The sequence below is a fragment of the Symsagittifera roscoffensis genome, chromosome 2 (genome assembly GCF_963678635.1).
Source record: "Symsagittifera roscoffensis chromosome 2, txSymRosc1.1, whole genome shotgun sequence".
NCBI classification, from domain to species: Eukaryota; Metazoa; Xenacoelomorpha; order Acoela; family Convolutidae; genus Symsagittifera; species Symsagittifera roscoffensis.
The window spans coordinates 81470474-81486859 of NC_087063.1; the positions used below are offsets into that span (position 1 = coordinate 81470474).

The window sequence follows — 16386 nt, forward strand, 5'->3', positions numbered from 1 at the left end:
CAAGCCTCACAAACGGGCCTCAAAATTGATCGTAACGATCCTGACTGATATAAATGCCTGTAACAACAATATATCTATCAACAACAAACGGGGGGGTTGAATCACATCTTGTCTGGGGGGATGATTTCTACTGATTTTCTACTTTTTTACTGTTTTTGGTTTTTTCGGTAATTTTTTATGTTTTTTGTTTTTCTTGGGTACTATACTACTTTTTGTTTGGTTTTACTTATATCTTTAAATGTTTTTGGTCACAAACCACTCAGGGGACGAGGGGTTCGCGATTCCCCCCACCCTTCCTGGTTAATGAATTTTCGGTCTTAACTAGGTTAAAACACTATTCACGGCAATCCGGAAGGCTTCCGCGTTCCGAACTACCCTTCCGCCCCGGCAGTTTAGGCCTATTAAGGGCGTTAATGTGAGCATCCGCTCGGCGCGGAGTGCTCGTTAACGGTTCCGCCGGTCATGATGTTACGAAAGAATAACACCCAGGAGCGCCATAAAAACATACATGTAACATTCGCCCGGAAGATACATATCGACGGATAACAAAACTAAGTCTTAAGACGACTGGCTAGCGTCTAAACAGAGCTTTGCATGTTTTTCACCGTCTCTACCAAGCCAGTACTTTTCGGTGGTCTTTCTTACATCGGGTCGACAAAAACGTTACTGCTCTCCGGCTTCGACCAGAACGCTCAAATTAACTGAATTACATGCAAAAATAGTGAGCTCATGGCTAGGTCTCTGTATCCCCAGACCACGAGGTCACTCCTAAAAACAGGGCTACTACTTATCATATTACCATTGTTTTTGTTCAGTAGATAAAAATCATCATCTCCATCGAAGATGGATCAACCCTTTCCCCCAACTCCTAGCACCTCATCCTTGTCAAAACTAATCAAAATATCAGTTAAATTCAAGTCAGGACATGACAGGATGCTAAAAGTTTATGTGAGTTAATAAAAGTTTCCGTCCCGAGACCCTTCCGGATTCTTGAATCCGCCGAATCAAGCTCCTTACTCTTGATTTCTTGCTAATCCGGAAGGCTGGTTCTCACCCTTCACCGTTGTTGGCAACGGCCTTGCAACTATTGTAGCAGCACAATAGTTGCAACTCGGAACGTTCTCTGCTATTCTGTAGTTCGTTGTCGTTCTCCAATCTCGATTTTCGTACTGTTCGCAATCGCAGATAAAAGTTGTTCTGTTTTTCACTCGCTTTTTGTTAAAAATGGCCGTTTCAGCATTTCTCAGAAATGTGACGTCATCATTCGAATTTTTGAAAATCTAAAATACTAGAATATTCTAGCCCTCACCGTTTGGCTAAACGTTCCAATAACGTCGCTAATCCTTCGAAATCATCAACTCGGAAGGCTTCCTGCTCGAAATTCGAATCCTGCATAAATTGCATTTTGGCCATTCCGGTCGAATGTCACAGAAGGTTCACTCTAGTTCATTTCGAATAATTGTACTCTTCTCTCGCGATTATCTCGTCTCCTATTTCAGGATAAGACGGCTCTACTCGTGTCTTATTTTGTATCTGGAAATTGCGAATAGCAATTTCCTGTTGTTTTCTTAAGTATTTTCCCGCAATTGTAAATTCGGTCGTTCTGATTTTTCACTTTTTGTTTTCAGTTGTTGCGAGAAAACTGAGCATGAGAGGCTCCATTCGAAATTTTGAAAAATAAAACTTCACTCGAAAATAACGTATTTTCGTGTCCCTCAAGGTCAAACTTCCAGATATGACCGACTGGCACAACAATCGTTACTTTCTGGAATGCTCTCGGATCTTCACGCGTCTTTCTAATTTTTATCTGGTCAGCTCAGCGTTCTGTGTGTTCTTCTCTGACTATCAAAGATCGTTCTTCTGAATTTCGCGGTTTTTTAGTTGTCGCGAAATTTCAAGGTTGTGACGCGTCTTTATTTACGAACGAATTTTTGAAAATCTTTTCGTCGCTCCAAATTAACCTCTACGAATTCGTTCAATTGTACGATTCGCACCACTGATCTTCCAAAATAGCCAATTCTCCCGCAAGACTGCTCCAGTCGTTTCTGACATGCATTTCCGGCCATTCTGGACGAATGTCACAATGGCCCTATCCAACCTGTGCACGGACCGTCGCATGACGGAAAGGCACATTTTAATTGACCCCTTTTTTGCTTGTGCATGGTTTCTGCTGACCTTACACATCAACTGACTCTGATATGTTCTCAAAATTTTGTTCTCAATATTTTCAGATGTCTGAACGGAGTAAACGAAGTCAGTCGCCAGGTATGTTATATGAAAAGTTCCCTATAAATTCTTGCGAACAAAATGATCTGAAAAAAAAGATAATTGAATGTTTAAGGGTTCGCTGGTTGGTAATGTCTTTTCTCGAAATATATCTATGGACCATTTTTGTTATCATTCTTCTAATTCATAATTCTGTTGGCATGATCAATGAAAAGAATTCCATTTCCTATAGAAGGGAAAATCGTGGCATAATTGTTTTCTAGATCATACCAATACTGAAGGGATAACTCAACCAAAAAAATATTCAGTTATTGTACTGAATGATATCTTTCGTTTCCGACACAAAATTGGGAAAAATTTTTTGGCATTAAAGTGACCTTCAAAAAATAGTCATTTGTTTTCTCAATTCTCTCAGTGATATAAAATTACTACATGATAAGCAGGGGTGGTTAAAAATATATTGTATTGCAATAATTTGCAATATATTGCAATATTATTATTGCAGTACCATATTTTTAGATAGTAAACTATTGAGATACATATTTTTGACAGAAAAACTATTGCATTAACTTTTGCTAGCGTTCAATATGTTGTCCAAAACTTTCACAGACAAAACAAACAAATGTCACTGGATTTCGGTTCAACCTCGCTTGTGAAAAGTATCTGTCCTCACATGAAACGATTATAAGCTAAGTTCCAATATTGTGGAACGGCTTTTTAGTCGAGCAAATTTGACTATTACTGATTTGAGAAAGTCAATGACTGCATTGCATCTAGAGGAGCTACTCTTCCTTTATGTTGATGCAACATTCTGAAACGTTGAAAGAATTCAAAGTTTCCTCTGAACCTGTTTTTTTACCAAGAAAAAAAATTGGAAAGTATTGCGAAAATATTGCAATAATTGCGATACTTATTTTGATTCAAAAAATGTTGCAATAACTTTTGCGAGTCCAAAAAGATTTGCAATACATGTGGAGTCGCAAAATAGTACTTCAATTGTATTTTACCCAGCCCTGATGATAAGATTAGGCAAAATCAAATGGTAATGTAAGATATTTTAATATATTTCCAAATATAGTATTTTTTTCTCAATTTTTTCGGTTTTTTTAAACTATTTGCATGGTAACTTTTTGTAGCACATTCAATTCTAGAAATGAACACGTACTGAAGTTATAATAACTTTGACTCCTGGTTAATTCAGCCAATTTTAAAATGTCTTGAATGGGATTCAGCAGCATCTACGGCTACGGGCTCAGCATCGAACGACCTGAAGCTGACGGTATATTACCATTTTTTTTGGGTCTTTCACAATATAACCCCCCCCCCCCAACAAAGAAACACTAATTCGCTGCGGGAGCTTAATGGGATTTTGGCCCCATCATTCAACCTCAAAGGGAACTGTACTGAGAAATGGCAAAATATTGCACCGTCATTTTAATAACTTTTCAGCTCTATTTCGTGGCAACTTGTTTGTAGCAACTTTATCTTGCAAATAGTAATATGCAACACAATGTGTTGCACGCCGCGTACTCAGACCACCAATTGCCAGGAAGTAATTGGATTCAGGCATCTCACGTATCCTCATACCGTATAAAAAACCTGAATTTTCTCCGTTTCTGTGAAAAAGCGTTGTAAAAACTTAAATTTTCGGACTATATTTCATTGTTTTGGAGTTGGCGTCCACCAAATGTCATATAAGGTCGTCTTTCAAAGCAGAATTTTTTAACCTCGTTGTTGGGACTTCAATCATTCGAGAAATCAGCTTTATTGAGAAATTCCCTTTATTGTTTTCACAAATACTGAAGTATTTTTGTGTTACAAGTTTTGGAACATTTGCCACTTGTCTAGCACCCGAGTCCCTTCATTTAACTTTAGTCGTGTTTTATCAAGAGATCATCGATCATGAACTGTTCATGGACAAGTCGTTGTCAAACCAACTGTCACCAGCATCATCCACGAGCTCCTTTCATGAGTACAGTCATCTTTGGAATGATAACACAATGGATGACCTGGATCTATCCGATATGTCTTCACCAGAAAATTCTTCGGATATAAGGTAACAGGAACTTTTTTTGATTATGATACTTATGGAAAAGGGGAAAAAATGAGAAAAAAAACGTGAACGACTTTAGGTTCAAACGTGGATTTAATTTTTAAGATATCCCAGCATTTTTCTGTTGTTCTTTTCCTTCCAACTGTTTGTAGACTACTTTTTAAAAAAGTTCCCCGTGGAGAATAGGGGCTTTTTTGCGTTTTGTGAGAGGTCAGCAAAGCAATTTTGACGAACGAATTTTTTTATGGAAAATTTTCTCGAGAATTCATGTGTCCACCCTGAACAGAGCTGTATCATTTGGTCTTGTAATGTAATTTCATGAACTATATTTACCTTGAGGCTTATTTTTTCTCACAGGAGTGCGTTTGCTAAAATTATCTCAGAAATTCAGCAAGGTAATGTAATGGCTTGAGTGGCTTTTTTCGGTTCAGTTTTGGTGTGTTGAAATAGTTTAGTCAATTTATTTCATTCACAGGTCTTTTAATTTTTTTCGGTTCAATATTTAATTGAATTGGCACCTTATATAAGTACTAATTTATTGACCCTTGGATTGTTAGTCTCAAATATCTGACTTCATTTTCGAAATTATATATCTTTTAAATTGCTAAAATTTTGTAAAAACTGTTATCTGCAGATCGGATTATCAGTCGCAGCCCTGTTTTGGCACGGAAGCTGGGCAACAAAACTAGAAAGCAACCGCCGACTTCATTGGGAAGTACAAAATCAAAACCCGAACATCAGAATTTGACACTAAGTCCCCTAGCTCCATCCGCGATTGAAAATGGCAAGGAAGGTGAATCATCAGCGAAACCGAGGAAAGTCAGCCCAGCTCGCCCATTGGGCTCAAGTTTTTACGTCACGAATGACCTTCGTGTTAGAACTGGAACACATTCAGAAACGTATGCAAATGGAGCATCTGAAAGCTGGTGTATGCCAGGAAGCCGTGAGTAAAGTATTAAAAAATTATTTCTGAAAAATTAGCTAGAAAAAAGGGTGTTTGTTAGTGTAATGAACACAGTGAAGACTCTTATATATGATTTTTTCGTTTTTTCAGGAAAAGTCTTTTATTTTGTTCACGCTCATTTTTGATTTTTCGCGGTTTAATTTTTCATTTGTTTTACGTTAAAAGAAAGGCAAATTTCACTATCGAACAGCAAGTGTCAAGCTCACGAAAAAGATTGACTTCTAGTTTCGAAAATGGAGATTGATCCAGTTTTTTCAAATTGGTGTAATTTTTATCAAAAAAGCACCAATCGTAACTTGTTCTTGAAAATCGCTTTGTTTTGTAGAGCTTTTTAAATTTTTACCCTTAGAAATTTCTTTCAAAATTTTTACCGTGTTTAGAATTTTCGTCACTATTCCCAAAACTACTTGCTAAATTTGGTTCAATCCAAAAAATCAGGGTTCGGAAATTTTCAATAAAAAATCAGAATGTCGAAAGCAGAGGCAATTTCCATGCTTTAGCAGAGAAAATTTTCGCAGAGAAAATTTGCTCTGTGGTTGTAATTTACTTACTCGATTTTGTTAAATTCTTTCTTCTGTTTTTTTTCGGCTTGATTGGTTTCGGCCTATTTTAGATCGGCTTAGTGGCGTCAGATTGCGTCTTTTGATGAGCGAAAAATGTATTTGTGTGTGTGTTAAAGGAGTTAAATATGACTGCAAAGGACAATAAAAAGTTCATCATTTTTGCTGGCTCTGACATAATCAGATCTTTGGAAATCTCAGGTTTTTGGTTAGTTGACGGCGCCTTCAAATTGCTTCCAATGCATATTAGTTTTGTTAGTGCAGCACCTGTTGGCACCAATTGAACAAGTAAAAATTAGTTGGATTTTTGCCAGGATTGAGATAATCATTCCCGAACATCAATTCGCAGTATTGGTAGACCTCAAGCTAGCAGCATTTAATGCATTTGCCAAAGGATTTCATGAAGCCCAGTTATCTCGGAGCTTCTTTCATTTTTCGCAAAATTTGTACATGAAAGTTCCAGATTTAAGCCTTCAAATGTTGTACGAGTCAAATCACGAGCTCGATGTGACCTTGAAAATGTTTGCCTTGGTTTTGACAAATGTGAAAGTTCTGGCCAATCGTATTACGTAACAGTGAATTTCAGCAATTTTTAGACGAAAAGTGTCTATATCAAGAGCCTCGTCTCAAACTACAACGTTGTGTTTCTCTCAGCCTTTTCGATCCATCGAAATGCTGCAAAAAGCACTATCGCTCGAACTGCGAACGCTTTTGAATTGTGGCGTCCGAGTATCTTAAGGTTAATCACTAAATTTTTTTAAGAGATGCTTTCGTGCAAAAGCTGAATTACTCCGTAACGTTCATTACCCGAGTAATGAACGTAGTTAGTTGAGTACTCACATATAGGTCTGGGTGCTTTTTTTCAGGAAAAATTTGTTCACGCTCAATTTTGATTTTTCGAGGTTTGACTTTTGATTTCTTTTTAAGTTCAGTGCATTTCCATTGTTAAAAGGAAGGTAAAATCCACTATCAAACAGTAAAAGTGTATAGGTCACGAAAAAGGTGATCGACTTCTAATTTCGAAAATGGAAATTAATTATTAGATATCCCAGTGAAATAAAAGTTTTGCCTATTGATCTAGTTTTCTCAAATTGAGTTAACTTTATCAGAAAAGTGTCTGTCATAAATTGTTCTACAAATTGAAAGAGATTTAAGACCATCTATTTTTTTCTTCGAAATTCAAAAGTTGAAGATTTTTGAAAAAAACAAGTCAGTTTTTTTTTCAGTTTTCTTGCGTCCCTGTTAGTTGGCTATTTTCTATATTTCTTGACAATAACCAACCTAGATGGGTCATATAATTTGATATATGAATTATGTTTTTTTTAAATTGCGAGAGCAAGTGCACTTGTAATCGGTAACTAGACTTTTTTCCCGTAAACAATTTTTTTTTATAAAATACTTCTGCTGCTGCAGTTACTTTCAAGTGCGGCAGTTACTGCTGCGATGACATGCTCAATTTCTTGAAATTCAAAAAAGAGTACCTTTTTAGTTCGTCGTAGTACTTAACATTTTTTTCAATAAGCTTGTTGAAAAAATGCTGTACAAAGTTTGATCTGATTTCAATTTAAAATATTTTTGAACTATGATTGAAAGTTGTTTTGTAATTTGTAAAATTCTCATTTTGAATAATTTTATACATTTTTTTTGTTTTTTTTTCCTTTTTTTTGCTTATGTTATATCAGCGGTGACATCATATATTGTGCCGTTACGAAGGCAAAACATTTTCTTATGCTTTTGTGGGATTCAGGGGGATGGGTCGTAAAAACTTTTGAGTTTCAAAACTTTATTATGACTACAGTTGTTTTCGGCTTAACGGAGTTCGCCCCAATAATGTGGTCCATCCTCTTTTTTTTTTTAAACAAAATGCTAATCATAAGCAGTTTTTGAAGTTCGAAGTTCTTTAACTTGTTCTAATTTTTTTTTTCAAAAGTTGGGGAAGGTTCAATTTTTTTTTGGTTTTGTTCTTTTGGACTATTCTTATCTTCTGTTGGCTATGAGTTATGGGCTTTCCTTTCATTTTCTTGCTGCGAATTTATAGTGTTGATTTTATGTGGTATCGCAAATGGTGCTTCGCGTATGTAGAAGTTGTTCACGCTCAGATTTGATTTTTCGCAGTTTGACTTTTGATTTCTTTTCAAGTTTATGTTGTAGTGGAATTTGCCTTCCTTTCAACAAAAACACCTTTTTAAGGTTGCTTTCGAATATATTCCGTGACAATGGAGTGAAATTTTTCAAGAAACTTTTCAACTCACTTTTACAACAAAAAAAGTTCAGACTTCCATCTCTTTTTTCCTTCACTATCTTGTATTGCGATATTTTTTATGAGAAATTTCCAGTCATAACCAATCGAATTAGGCGATCGTGAGTTTCAAAATACTTATTTCATTAGTTTTAGCTTTGAAGTCGGCTAACAGTGGACAAATTATTTCTGAGCATTGGTTTGCTTAACCGAGCCAGATTGCTCTTTTTGAAATCTTGTCTGATCTAGGTTCTCAAAATAGCGGCAAGGTCTTTTTGTTAAAATTCGATGTTGGTTTACGTTAGTAGGTTGCTTGATGTTAAATTTACTTGAAACAAAGCCGAAAAGAGTGGCTAATTCATACCAACATCAAAGATGCCGCACCTGGATGATTTGTCATAAGTCTATTGCACTAACGTCAATCAGACATTTGAAAAAGATTGAGAGACATTAACTCACTGGACTCGAAATCAAACTCCATACCAGATATTGGCTCTTTTCAACTCCCCCTCTAATGTTTTTGTGCCATTGTCTTATGTCAACGTTTAAATAGTTTTTCAAGAATGAATTTCAATTAAGGGTGAGAGGGAAGTGGAAAAGAGCCTTTTTTAAATCAATTTTGTAGTTGGTTTTCTGAGGTTTGGAAGCCTTTATTTGACTATGACAGTTGGACTTGTTGCAGCAATAGAGAAGGAGCCAGGAGTGATGGTGGAGTTTACGGGGGACGGAGGATTGGACACTACCTCTGATGATTCAGAACAGCTGGGCGGTGAAGTCACTTCTCCCATGTCCAAGGCCGCCAACAGACACTCGAAGCAAGAGGTAAAACAAAAATAGACACCAATGAAGTAACTACGATCACAATAACTAAACAACAGTCACAATAATTTATACAGTGCTGATTAAGAGTCGCTGAACGTAGTTGAGACTGTTATATATAGGTCATATTGATTTTTTTAGGTAAAAGTCTTAAAATTTGTTCAGGATCAAATTTATTTTTTCGCAGTTTAACTTTTGCTTTCTTTCGAAGTTAAGCTCATTTCCTTTCTTAGAAGGAAGAAAAACTCCACCATAGAACAGCAAAAGTGTAAAGGTTGCGAAAAACGTGATTGATTTTAGTTTCGAAAGTGGATTTTTTTCAGACTTGCCAGTGAATAAAAATTTAAGCTTTTTATCCATTTTCCTCAAATTAAGTTAATAATTTTGTTACGTGTCCATTATAAGTTGTTCTTGAATTTCAAAAAGGCCATCTATTTTTCATTCGAAAGTTGAAATTTTTCCAAAAAACTAGTTAGTATGTTTTTTCTGTTTACTTGCGTTGACTGACTCTTTTTCAACTTTCTTTTGGCTATTTTTTAATTTAACCAGACAAACTTGATATTTAAAGCGCGTGTTTTTCATTGGTTTGATTTAAGACAAAGAATGTTGATGACATAAGTTGCTTCAATTTTTAGCATATGGAAAATGGAGCAATTCAAATTGTGAAATTCGGGACCATTTTTACCCCAACAACATCGCAAACAATTTTTAAACGTTTTGCTCAAATTTTTGATGATTATACCTTTCTTAAATTTTGATAGGCTACATAAAAGGCTCACCCGGATAAAGTGTCATCAATTGACCCATTGGTTGAGGCGTTTTTGGGTGAAATAGATAGCACTACATTAATTCTGCTTGAAATTTAAACAAGTTTTATGTTCAGTATGTTTTGTCCCAAGTCAACTCAGTTCGAAAAAAAAAATGTTTCGAATTTAAAATTTGTTTTGAGCACTTTTCACTTAAACGTTTGAGACATTAAAAGTTACAATGAACTCAAATATAACCGCAACAGGACAGAAAATGAGTACACTGATCTAGAAAGGCCAGTAAAAGGAAACATGTCAGAAAAGAGAAACGTGGTAAGCCAATCAGAATCGAGATAAGAAAATAAACGTTCGAAATATTTTCTTTTCTCATTTCTGATTGGCCTAATTTCGACGTGTTCACTTCATGACCTGTATAATTTTGGCTATTTAACCTCTAATTTAAAGAGCTAAATCGATAAAGCAATCGTAAGATTTTAAAAATTGATTTCAACCCCGTTCAAAATTTTGTTTTGTGTAATTAAAACACGAATTTTTGTCACTTTTTTCTTAGCGTTGGCTGGTGGGCTGCTAACTGCAAGATTTTTGTGCATCGGAGGAATTGATTTCTTACAAAATTGTTTGATATATGCTTGTTGATATATGTTTGGGTCAGTTTTTGTTAAGAGTCGATGAACATAAGGAAGACTTATTCATGCCTTGAAATGGTTTTGAATTGGCGGTTTGACTTTCTTTCAAGTTCAGTTCATTAACTTTGATCGAAGGCCTGCAAACTGCTCTATTGGACAGCAAAATGTTTAAGGACTCGAAAAACATGATTTCCAGTTTTGAAAGTGGATTTAAATTTTCAGATTTTTTAAAATTGAGATTTTTTAAAAAGTAAGCTAGTATTTGTTTATTTCCTTGCATTGTTGCATTCATTGACTTTCCTAACTGTCTGTTGGCTATGTTTGCTCGTTTTACTTGGATTTCTCAATGGAAAACTTTGTTATTAAGAGAAATGATATATTGGAATTAGGGTTGTGCGGCTTTAATTACTAGTAAGTAAGGTTCTAGTAAATGTACTAGTAACTTACTAGTAAGTAAAATAAGGCCTGCTACTAGTAAGTTGAACGAAAATGAAATTTATGAAAAAAATAAGGCTCAATTATCAGTCTAAAGAGCAGAAAATTTTGTTTTTATATACTGCAACGCTGCTTCACTTGATAATACTGATCATAATGCTTAGTTTGCGGATTTTGAGTTTGTGTAAAATGAATAGTCTTCAAACTTGGTAGTTTTCAAGCAGACCCTGAGTTTTTGAAACCTACTAGTAAGTAAAAGTAACTTACTAGTAAAAAAGTGGTAACTTACACTTACCGGTAAACAAATTTTACTGACTAGTAACTGCACCACCCTAATTGGAATACAGCATATCTAATATGGTGGCGAGAATCTCAACTTGGTGCAATATATCATGCATCGTAAGTGCATAGTTTTGAATAAGGAAATTCTACAAAACATGAATGAAAGGTTGAGACCTACCAAAACGCCCAAAAATTCAAGCAGTTTTTTTGAGTACAAATGGTTTTATAAGAATTCTTGGATGATTTTGTCCGCAAATTTGCGTTTTTTGCGAGCAGTTTATGCAGGCAGTTTTTGGAGTACAAATGGTATTATAAGAATTCTTGGATGGTTTTGACCCCAAATTTGCGGTTTTTTGCACGAGGGCTGCTCCCATATTTTTTAGCGGTCTTCCGAAGGCGCCGACACGCTTCTGGATGCTGGTGGCGTTGAAGATGTTAACTTGTTCATTATTTTGTTTAAGAGGGAGGGCATATTGGCGGATGATGGCAGCCAATCGGACGAGGACGTTGAAAGTGAGTCAATGAACAGTTTTTTTTCTAACATAAATGTTGGAGTATAAATGTTGAATTTGATTTTGACTTAACCCATTTCAGGTAGCAGACAGTCTCTCACTACTCGAGAAAAACTCTTCGGCTTTGGAGGGAGAAAGAAATTATCAACCCCTTCTATGGAGCGGCGACGAATGCAACCGGGTTTGGGTGTACGGAGAGTCGAAACCATGATTGGTAGCATCGGAGGTCTGAAGCGAAATGGGACAATCAAGAGAAAAAAAAGTGAACCAGATATGGGGGTAGGTTTACTCAGTCATAAATGTAAAAATTTGTGGCTTTATTGAGGAATTCTGTCGATATTCTTATTTTTTTCTCTTTAAAAAAATATGCTTGTGTAAGCTTCTTGGTTGTTTGAACCAGGGCCATTTATCAATGTCGCTTTGTGTTTGGCGGCTTTAAATTTTATCTTTCATATTTTCGAAATCAATGTATTTTGCTTGGATACAATTAGTTGACTATAAGTTAGTTGACAATAATTTAATTTGATACTCCGAATGTCGATACTGAATTTGAAACATAATCTGATTTAATTTTTTCTGTTAATAGGCGAGATGGCAGAAATGAACAAAAAATGCACAGAAGAATGAAATTTAAAATAGCTTGGATGGAATTGGGAAAAAATAGCTGGATATTCTGATGTTAATGTTTTGTGAATAAAATTATGTGCCAAAGATTGGTTGTATGCTCATTTAATGTTTGGTTCATTTGTGTTTTAGTCAGTGGTGGCTAGCAGTGAAAACAGCGGCGGGGCGGCTGAGAAAAGTTCCTTGGCGGGCCCTAAATTAATTGTGTCTGAACCTGCACCCATGGACCTACTCTCAAGTGAGGACAAACTGCTGATCAAGAGAAAAAATATTGTGATGGAACTATACACGAGTGAAGAGAGCTACACTGAGCACCTGAACAGGCTAAACGTGAGCAATTGTGATGCTTTCACCGAAAACTATTTTGATTTTTTTTAATTTTGGTTTTTGTTGATTGATCTTTCTAAACTATATTTAAATGCGCGTGACACGTAGCTTACCATGTTTAAATTATATTTACCATGGTTAAGCTTCATAGCATATGTTAGCATGTTTAAGCTATATCGCATTTTGCGATGGTTAAGAATTTTTCGGTGTTTATTTAACCGAGTTTAAAATAATCCACCCAATAATGGGATGCTTTCAGGGTTACCCCAGGGGTTGCAAATTTAGCCACGAGTTAGGAACGCCCAAATCCTTTTGGTTTATCATAATACAACGATTTGTGACTTTTTCAAAAATTTCAAAAACCTCTAAGTAAAAAGTAATTCAAAATATTAAAATTCCCAAACCTGTAGTTGGGTGCTCTTAGAGCACTCTCAAGGATTGCGATTCTTGCCTCCAAATTTGACTGCTCAAATCCTTGTAGTTTTCGAGATATGACGTAATTTATGATTTATTTTTATTTTTTCAGAAACTTAGATTGTAAAAAATTCAAAAGATTTGTAATTCCCAGCCTTGTAGTTGGTTACTGTGAGGGTACCTTCAAGAGTTAAAAGTTGTAAATTGTGCGTCCAAATGCGACTGCTCAAATACTCTTTAATTTTCCGAGATGTGACGTTTCTTATGTTTTTTTCTTGAATGTTCAAAGAACTTAGATCGTAAAAGTTGAAGATTCACAATTATAGTGAGGCTCTGTCAGGGCACTGCTAGAGATTGAAAATTTCCGCTCCGAATATGACTGCCTAACTCTTTGTAGTTTTCGAGATACGACGTTCTTAGTGATTTTTTTTTCAAAAAAAAATTTCAGAAAGTTTAAATTAAAATGTTTTTTGTTTTTTCAAATTCCCAACCCTGTAGTTGGGGGCTGTCCGAGGAATCTCAGGGGTTGCAAAACTTGCCCACAAATATGACTGCTCAAATCTTTTACAGTTTGTTGGAATCTTTTTGACTTCACCCGAAAACTGCCATCACAATTCTCAGGTTGTTTTCAATCAGAAACCCGGTTTTGGGCATCTTCTCTGCTTAAGCGGCCACAACCCGCTTTCTACAGGAAAAGAATGATCGATTTTGGAAAGTCTTTTGACCGTTTGTTAGAAGTTTTGACCGTTTTTATAGAAATTTATTGAATTTTTGCTAAATTTACTCAATCACATCTGAGATGTAAAGCTCAATTCAAAGAACTGGTTGTGATAGTTGTTCAAGCAGAAGCGGCGACTCCTTAATTATTTGTAAGAGAAATGTTATCTCCTTGGGAAAATTGATTATCTCAAAAAAAATTTTTCTCTTCTAAATTATTTGAGTAAAGAACTAACCAAGGTTTTTGGCAAAGTTCAATTTTTGAAATCACATTTTTCGTGCCGCATCAGTATAGCAATTTCATCCAATTGAGACAAACAAAAAACTTGGTCAATCTATTTTTTTCAACCTTTTAAGTTTTTTCGACTTATGTTTTTTTGTTTGTGTTGTATCACAAGTGGTGCGAAGCTCCGTTTCGCCTGTGTTTAATTTTTTTTCCGCTCAGTCTGTGTCTACTCAAAAATTGTCGACTAAGTTGCGTTTTCACGGGTTTTTTGTTATGTATGCAACTTTCATTCAATTTGTAAGTGCAATTGATGTTCAATGTAGTTTCAGGGGGTGCTTGAAAATTTTTTAATGCATTATTTTTCGGCTCCAATTGTGTCTGCTCAAAGATTATCGGGTTAGTTGACTTATCACGTGTCTTTCTTGTTTGAGCAACTTTTCAGCATATGTCAGGTTTCGACCTATATTAGATCGATGCAGTGGCATCTATTGAGTCGTTTGAGAGAAATTTTTTTATTTGTATCCGTGTTCCTAGCGGAAGGGGGGCTTGAAATTGTTTTTTAACTTAAGGTTTTTTTGGCATGAAGGGTGTGTGTTGAGGCGTTTTTGGCTTTGTTACCGCTTGGCAATTATAATTTCAAATTCAATCCCAGCCATCCGGTATATTTCTTTCAAGTCGCTGTAACACCGATACTTACGACTATAAAAACCGGGAGTACGATTCCAGTCGAGACCTGTTTTTTTTTTGCAAACATATTTGAAAGTTTTCGTCTAATTTAGATTTATGTCTCTGCTTATTTTTGTCGGCTAGGTTCCGCATTTGTTTGTTTCCAGCATTCCAAAAGCTCATTGGAAATCTTTTTTCATTGTGCAGGTGATTTTCGGATTTTTTGGGCTGTTGTTGCAATTTTTATTGAAATTTTGATTTTTTTTTTCAATTTTTGTTCAAAATTTTCCATTGAACGCCCAAAAATCGCTTTTTGACCTGTGTTTGAAAACTTGCCTGAGGCGCAAAATTTTTGGTCAAAATAGGGTCGTTATAGTATTTTGGGTGTTCTCGAAATCAATTTGGGCGACCTAAAAAAAGGTCGGCAAAGTTTTTGTAATCATGCAGATAATGATGATGAATCTGATCATGTTTATACTGAAAATAATGATTTTGGTTATGGTGGTCATGATGATGATCCTGAAAATGATTAACCTGATAATAATAATCATAATAATAATTGTGGTTTCTGCGATTCGCTGAGAATCTACGAAAGGCCTTGCAGCCTGTCTAAGCATAGTCCATTTCTCTCATTTCCCCACATTCCAGACTTTTGTTGAGCGACGCTCTTTTTTTAGCGACTCAAGGTCGTTTTTTTTTGCGTCTAGAAATTTAACGTGGCACCTTATAATGAAGATGACCATGATGATGATGATGATGATGATGATGATGATTAATGATACTTGTCCTGAAAATGATATGGTTCAGGTGATCAGGGACGAAATTGATGGGATGAAGCGGAAGGAAGAGTGTCACAGTGTGTTGCGAAGAGTGGTGGACAAGGCACTTCAGGTGCACTATGCTCACACGACTGTGACTAGACTGAAGAACAGTTTGGACAGGAGAGTGCTAGAGTATGACAAACAACAGCAGATATCCCCACCCATTGAGGCATCGGTGAGTAGTGACGTCATCAATAGTCGTAGTCTCTATTTCCAAACAAATTATTCAGTGTTAATGAATCAAGTAAATTATTTACTTTTTCATTTTTTTCAACAAAAGTTTTGTGTCTTTTGATTACTATTTGAGTGTCAATGAAAGAGCTTAAATGATATAAAATTTTCACTGAAACTCAGGAGGTGATTATACTTGCGAGAGCAAGTGTCTTGAATGCAATTTTTTTCTGATGCATTGTTACTACACTATCGGGCGACCAAATTATAAATATAAGAGCGCTCCTTTTTGCCTTTGTCGGTGTTTGTGTAAATTACCTGTTAGTTTTTTATTTCAGTTCGGACATTCGGCCATGAAGGAGGCGTACACACGGTTTATCCTTGAACACTCCAAATCCCAACTGGTGCTGAAGAATGCGCGAAATCAGAATCAGTCGTTCGACCAGATGCTGATCCGTTTTGAGGACAGATATCCTGACAAACTGAACATAGAAGCCCTGCTGATGAAACCAGTGCAGAAATTGCCACAGCTTATTCTCATTTTACAGGTTAGCAGATAATTTGATCGGGCATGTGCCTTTCTCCATTTGCAGTTGGAACAAATTTTCTCGAATTTAAAAATTTTTGAAGAACTGTTTTCGAAGTGAGAGCTTCTCGCTTGATACAGCTCTGTGACAAAACAGTCCAGAACTAGGATGATTCAGTATAAAATCAGATCATTTTTAAACGCATTTTCTCAACAGTTAACAGAACTTTAAACTACAATAAAATTGTTTTACACGATGGTAGATGCAAAATGGGTTTTAAATCCTTGAGCGTTAAGAAAACTTGGCATTTACAATATTATTATTAGAAAAATATTCATTGTAAATGTGGAAATTATCTGAAGAGGATAGAAGAAGGACAATGTCTACACGAGTTGCTCTATTTTAAACAA

The 16386-nt window shown here is 35.7% G+C and overlaps 1 protein-coding gene across 1 annotated transcript in view; it reads left to right on the forward strand.

The window, feature by feature from the left end:
• The first annotated feature begins 2231 nt into the window (after positions 1 to 2231).
• LOC134840013 (uncharacterized) overlaps positions 2232 to 16386 on the forward strand; it is a 42480-nt gene continuing 28325 nt past the window's right edge. Inside the window, exons 1-10 of the mRNA XM_063855640.1 lie at positions 2232 to 2265; positions 4117 to 4282; positions 4637 to 4674; positions 4914 to 5222; positions 8725 to 8864; positions 11433 to 11484; positions 11566 to 11762; positions 12240 to 12437; positions 15265 to 15453; positions 15788 to 15997. Of these exons, the coding sequence (XP_063711710.1) occupies positions 2232 to 2265; positions 4117 to 4282; positions 4637 to 4674; positions 4914 to 5222; positions 8725 to 8864; positions 11433 to 11484; positions 11566 to 11762; positions 12240 to 12437; positions 15265 to 15453; positions 15788 to 15997 (1533 nt within the window). The remainder of the gene's footprint in view (positions 2266 to 4116; positions 4283 to 4636; positions 4675 to 4913; positions 5223 to 8724; positions 8865 to 11432; positions 11485 to 11565; positions 11763 to 12239; positions 12438 to 15264; positions 15454 to 15787; positions 15998 to 16386) is intronic.